This window comes from Strix aluco, chromosome 24 (assembly GCF_031877795.1).
Source record: "Strix aluco isolate bStrAlu1 chromosome 24, bStrAlu1.hap1, whole genome shotgun sequence".
Classification (NCBI taxonomy): Eukaryota; Metazoa; Chordata; class Aves; order Strigiformes; family Strigidae; genus Strix; species Strix aluco.
Window position 1 is genome coordinate 4,144,410 of NC_133954.1, and position 6,376 is coordinate 4,150,785.

Here is a 6,376-nt window from a genome sequence, read left to right on the forward strand (position 1 = left end):
AGGTGCTGGCAACACCCTCGAGCAAGAACCTCCCAAGACCTCAGAACATGGTGCTGGACAGGAGATAGAGCTTCGGGGCCTTGTATGAAGGGCTTCGGGCCACTCTTTCCTTCCTCCACTCTCCTCTCTCTCTCTTGCCTTGCCTGTCACCACCTCCCAACGCCAGCCGAGCAGGGACCTGGTGGACTCCCTCCTTCTGCAGGACAGGCCGACACACACCCTGCAGGAGCTCCACCGCATCTCGGTGCCTGCCCCTGGTGCTCCCTGTCAGCCACCTCCTTTCCTTCTTTAGACTCATTAAAGTTGTGCTGCATCCAAGCCTGGGCCTCCGAGTCCTCCTTCCTTCTGAGGCAACTTTTTCCGACCGCTTTTCCTTGCAGCTATGGGAGACATCCCTGGCTACGCCACAGCCAATGGCCATGAGTCAGAACATGGCTCCAAAGGGTGGCAGGAGTGGGGATGGGAAACAACAATGCCTGGGGACAGCCCCACAACCTCACCTCCCCATTCCCCTCCCCTACATTACCCGATCTGGCGTCCGTGGCCAGCGCACACGGGCACAGGCAGATGAGACAGGAACCCAGCTGCTGTCCAGACGTGCAGGCCTGAGGTAATTCACGAGTTAGGACTGGTAGCAGCCACACTCAGGCTACGCACTGCAGTCCCCACTCCCTGTAAACCCAACAGCCCCAAAAGGCTCTCACGGCTTCTTTCAGGTGTCCCTCTTCCCTGTGCAGTCAACTTGCGGCTTCACTATTAATGCCAACGCTTAGGTATGCTTTCCAGTGGTACTTGAAAATTTCCTGTCAGACCTTGGCATTGAGCCCCGGGTAATGCTCTAAATCCTGGCATTCCTCAGGTGACCCCCACAGGCAGCTCCATGGGTCAAGCATCTGTTGTGCCCTACGGACACGGCGGCGCAGCACAGGTACCAACCCATCCATGGCAAAATCGCTGGGGATGACGCTGCCTGGACTCAGCTTCCCTGGCTCCTCAAGACCTCCGTGGCAGGGCCAGACCAAGCTCTGCTCACACCACCACTGCTCCTCACATGCAGGCCAGGGCCTTCCCAGCACTGCAGTTTTTGCTGTTCCCTGCCTGCAGTATACGTCTCGCTAGGTGAACAAGGCTAAGAAACAAAAACGTTATTAGCCCTGCAGCACCCCATTTTCTCTGAGAAGTATGTGGGTCTTGATTGCAATACACCCTTTCAGTGAGGAAATTTTTCCTGCTATCCAATCTAAACCTCCCCTGGCACAACTTGAGGCTGTTTCTTCTCTTCCTATCGCTTGTTACTTGGGAAAAGAGACAGACACCCACCTCGCTACAACCTCCTTTCAGCTAGTTGTAGAGAGCAACAGGGTCTCTCCCCTGAGCCTCCTTTTCTCCAGACTAAGCAAGCCCTCTTCCCTCTATCATGTAGACCGTGGTTGGAGATTTCAGCAAGTGTGACTCGGAAGAGGAGAGAACGCTGCCAATGTCTTTGCCCAAGGGAACTAAACTATGGTTGGACACCCACTAAGCTGAGCATCCTTCTGGAGCGATTAGCTCATTCATGGAAACGTGAAATTCATTTACCATCTTGTCAAGTGAAAGACCCACACCTGTCGCTTGTTCTTCAGGGGAACCAGCCTGACGTGGGCAGGAGAAATCAGCTTGGCTAGAGCCCAGACACAACTCCTCCTCGCCTTCCCACCCTTCTCCAGAAGGAGGAGGCGTGGCATGCATCCAAGGGCAAGGACAGCTTGGGCAAGTCCACTGTTCTTCCGTCACACCTGTACAGTGCCCCGTGCAGCCCCAGCGGTCCGTTGCACAGATTTGCAGGGCTGAGGTGCCTCGCAGAGTGCACATCCCCAACTCCCATCAGACAGTCACCTCCAGGACAGCCCACAGATACCCATCGCTTGAGCGACTACTTCCCTAAGGGGACTGTGTCCCACGCAGGACCCGTGTTACAGCAAAGCAAACCAGTAAGAGGGAAAGAGAAGCAGTAGAAAAGAACAAGGAACAGAGAGAGTACAGAAGAAGGAAGCTGTTATGGCCCGACCCCAACCTCCTGTACTGCCTGTTGCCTCAGCAAAGGGACTGATTTGTTATAACCTGCTGTGACGACAAGTGGAATGCAGACTAGGAACGGGGAAGAGACATGTCTGGAGCGAAGCTTCTGCTGGGGAAGGGGCATGAAATGTGTGCTTGCCTAAGTGTTTTAAATGTTTGTCATCTTTGTTTCCCAACACCCAAACCAGTATTTCAATATTTAAAGTTCAGTTCCCCAAGTCAAGTCCTTTTGCCTCCAACAGTAGCTGGTGAGTGATTTCCCTGTCTTTATTTTGACCCACAAGTGTTCTTGCTCTTGTTCTTGCTATTTTCTCCCCCATCCCGCTGAGGCAGGGGGAGCTAGTGAGCCGCTGTGTGGGTGCTGGACTGCTAGCTGGGGCCAGCCCAGCACAAGCACTGGGGCACATTCCCCACGAGGGCACACTTGGCCCCAGCGCCCGTGAGCCCACCATACATCTGCTGCCTTGAGCCCTCCGAGCAGGCACCTCAGCAACTGGAGAGGCTGCCTTCTTGCTCAGCGGCTCTGACGTGTCTGGCCGCGGGGCAGGGGGAAGGCAACTTCTGGAATCTTTTTGTCACTTTGCTGAGAACACGGCAGCTTTTTTGGCAGAGAAAGATGATGGATCAACAGTCTGCTGGAGATAACGTGAGAGACTTCAGCTCTAGCAGTCAAGCCATATCTGGCAGATACATTCTGTGGATCTTACTCTACGTGTTTCTTGCCATCCTTCTCGACCTGTGTCTTGAGTCCCCCCACACCTCCGAGAACCAGCGCGGCAGAAAACTGCCAGTAATAGTCTTGAACTGGCTTTGTCTTCAGCGGGGAAGGGCGGCAGAAGGCCGAGTGAACCCACTCCACTCACAGACACTGAAACTGTGTCATCCTTAACTTTGTCTTTGCTCTTTCTTCCTTTTTTCCCTTGTCATGCCTATATATAGGGGAAGGAAAAAGTTGGACAGCTTCCCCTTAGATCAGCTGCCACAGACAAAGTCCCAGGAAAGAGGCAAATTACATCTTGATATTGTCCAGTTTTTGTCGGTCTCCGTCTTCAGAGAAGAGAAACCCAGTTTGTGTCACCGAGGATTGATATGCATCCGATTATTAACAGCGATCGCGATGAAGCCATGACAAACTTGAGCGCAATGGCAGTGTGTCTGTCTATGTGTAGGCACAGAGGTAACTTATGTCTTTGCAGAGCATAGTGCTTTGACAGCTACAAGGAACAAAAGCAAATCGATGAAGTCTCAAAATATTTCCCACAGTACCTTGTTCTTCCGTAGAGCGTAAACACTGTTGGAACTGAGAAGGCTGCAGCTTCATGCTCTACATTCTAAGGACAGCTCACAGCACCTGCGCACTAATGATGGTTCGGGGATGTGTAAAAATTGCTCCGTGGTGCATAAGCAGAACTTCCTTTGCTATGGGGATTACAAAACACTGCGTACACGTGTGCTGTGTGAAACTGGAGGGGGCTTGGTCTGCACAGCGTCATTGCTGGTGTCCCAGCCTCAGCAATGGGCATTTCTGCTTGTCCCAGAAACACAAGCTTCTGCAGCCGTGGGAGTACAAGAGTGAGGCCTTGTTCCGTACAGAGGAGCCAGGGGTGGTCCCAGAGCCCCTAGGAAGATGACCAGGCCACTAGACAGCTCTAAGCGTTCATGTCATTATTGCTCGGGTATCTGAGGACATCTCCAACCACAAAGGAGTTGCCAAACGCCCTCTACGGGAGGATGTCTGGCCCCTGAAAAGATGGGGCCATGCATACCACTGTGGCTGCAGACATGATGTTTTAGCTACCCTCGATCCAAATTACCTCCCATTCCTGACAGGGGAGGTAGAGAGGCTGGAAAGCAGTGGGGTGGACTCCCATCAGGCTCACTGCAAGAGAAATTTGGAGAAACAGAAATGGGAGGTTCGATGCCACCAAAGGGGCTCAGGTCCAAGAAACATCAGGAGAAGGACAAGAGGGAGTGCCCAGGAAGTGCCTGGGGAAGAGAAGAGAAAGGGCTCAAAAGTAAAAAATCACCCCAACAAAAAGGGGTGAAGGGTCTTGCTTGTAGAGCACATGGGGGCAGTTCCTTCCTGGGCATGCTCAAAGCTCAGGTGCCAAGTTCCCCAGCAGCTCTGAGGAGCAGCTCAACAGTGACTGGAACAGAGACCCTGGGCAGTAAGCGTCCCACCACGCCACAGCCTTTTTATGCTCCTCACTGTGCCACGCTCTCAGGCCGTGAACCACAGAGCTCCTGAGCCAGCAGCAAAGTCTCCTTGGCTGCACACGCCCTGCCCGGACGTGAGCTGTTCCCAAGGACAGAGGAGCTCCCCAAGCAGTTCAGTGAAACCCAGTCTGTGCACCCTACCGGGAGCCTTGTGGAGGACGCTGGACTCAAGGAGTTAGTGAGCCGGAGAAACCCATGTCTTCTTGCTTGGCCCTTGCGCTTAAGGCTTGAGAAGCCCCGGTGCTGGCATGAGGACCACTGTAAGGGAATCTGCTGCAGTGCCCCATGCTGGCCTGTGCTGCGCACCGGCGGGTGTTATGACAGAGATAATGCCCCAGCCTGTCAGGAGAAGACGTATGGTCTGGTTTGTTACACAGAATAAACGGCACCTCCACATGAGAGGGAGGAGGAACGCCTCCACGGTCAGGATCTGCGCAGGGTGCCTTGGGAACATCTGTTGGGGCACCATCTGCTGCTGCACAGATGTGGGGTTTCCAGCATGTGAAGAGATGGAAGATTTACCCAGTATCTATATTACTTTTTAAATCTTATCTTACTAAAAGAACTTTTTGACTTTGTCACTTGTTGTGAGCAAGGTGAAAGAACCTCATGGGTCAAGATAAAGGCAGGGACATCAGTTACCAGTTATGCAAGTCATAATCATGCAAAACTCTGTATGCTCACATAAAGCCAGCATAGAGTCAAGCACAAACAAAAACACATGTGCAGGAACACAACAACAGCTGGGGACACTTCTGAGGAGATGCTGGGGACCACACTGGCAGAACCGTCCTCAGGTGCCCCAGGGAAGGACCGGGCCCCAGACATGCTCCTGGTCTCGCCTGAGGACCTGCAGACACTACACAGAGAAGGGCATGAGGCAAATGAGCCCAGCAAAATTGTCCTCAGAGCAGCGTTAGTGTTGCAGCAGGTGTCAAACCCTCCCAGCAGAAGCCCACCTGCGTGCATCAATGAGCAACCATCAGAGAGAGATGTGGGGAGCAAGAGAAAAGGATGAGGCATGTCCTCTCACATGGGAGTCCTTGGGCACACTCGGGCAAGAACCTTGAGAGCGGTACCCATTTCCTGACAACTTTGCCACAAGCCATCCCCCAGGAGTGACCCAGGTGCACATCACCTGACCGCACGGGATGCCACCAGCACTTGAGCTGAGTCTCCCGCCTGCGCTGACGTGTTTCTGCCCCGGAAATCCTTAGGGCTCTCATCCCGGCAGAAGCTTACAGAAGCCTTTGGATGGGAAAGCACGTGGCATAAGCCAGGAAATGAAAAGGCAGCCGTGCAGGAAGCCAGGACACAGCCCATACCATTAGCTGGGATGGTTTGCATTTGGCATGAGCTTGTCAGAAAATTATTACTTCCACAAAGGGTGCCTCTGGGCCTGAGGCAGTGCAGGACTACTATAAAAGACAGCCCAGCGCTCTGCTCTCTCATCCGCTTCTCTCGCCTCCTTCTCCCTGGGAATCAGGTGAGTGTGAAGCCTCTTGTCCTCCTCCTTCAAGATGAGGTCTTTCCTCCAGTCTCAGCTGATGTGGGCTGTCCTAGCCCAGGGCTGGGAGCTGCTTCTCATGGGAGAGGGAAGGGGAGAGAAGGTCTTGTGCAGAGAGGGGTTGAGACTGTGTTGAGGTGGCTCCTGGGTTTTGAGCTGGGCAGCGTACGCTGGGCCAGGAGGTGCCTTGGCTCCTCTGCGGTTGGGTGCAGTGCGGCTTCTCACGTGTCCCCGTTTCCTGCTTCCCACTACCCTCTCTCCCAGGTGCACCTCCGGCCCCGAGACATGTCCTGCTGCAACCCGTGCGTGCCCTGCTGCCAGCCCTGCGGCCCAACCCCGCTGGCCAACAGCTGCAATGAGCCCTGTGTCAGGCAGTGCCAGAACTCCACCGTCGTCATCGAGCCCTCCCCCGTGGTGGTGACCCTGCCCGGCCCCATCCTCAGCTCCTTCCCACAGAACACCGTTGTGGGCTCTACCACCTCCGCTGCCGTTGGCAGCATCCTCAGCTGTGACGGAGTGCCCATCAACTCTGGGGGCTTTGACCTCTCCTGCATTACCAGCCGCTACTGTGGCAGAAGGTGCCCCCCCTGCTAA

General features: G+C 54.3%; 1 protein-coding gene across 1 annotated transcript; it reads left to right on the forward strand.

Annotated features, from left to right (window-relative positions):
• The first annotated feature begins 6,067 nt into the window (after positions 1–6,067).
• Positions 6,068–6,376, forward strand: LOC141934188 (feather keratin Cos1-1/Cos1-3/Cos2-1). Its single transcript, XM_074849526.1, has one exon. It carries the CDS (start codon positions 6,068–6,070, stop codon positions 6,374–6,376), a length of 309 nt encoding a protein of 102 aa, XP_074705627.1.

What these genes read in the sequence shown, in the direction of transcription:
- LOC141934188 (XM_074849526.1), top strand. Translation starts at nt 6,068, where the DNA reads ATGTCCTGCTGCAACCCGTGCGTGCCCTGCTGCCAGCCCTGCGGCCCA.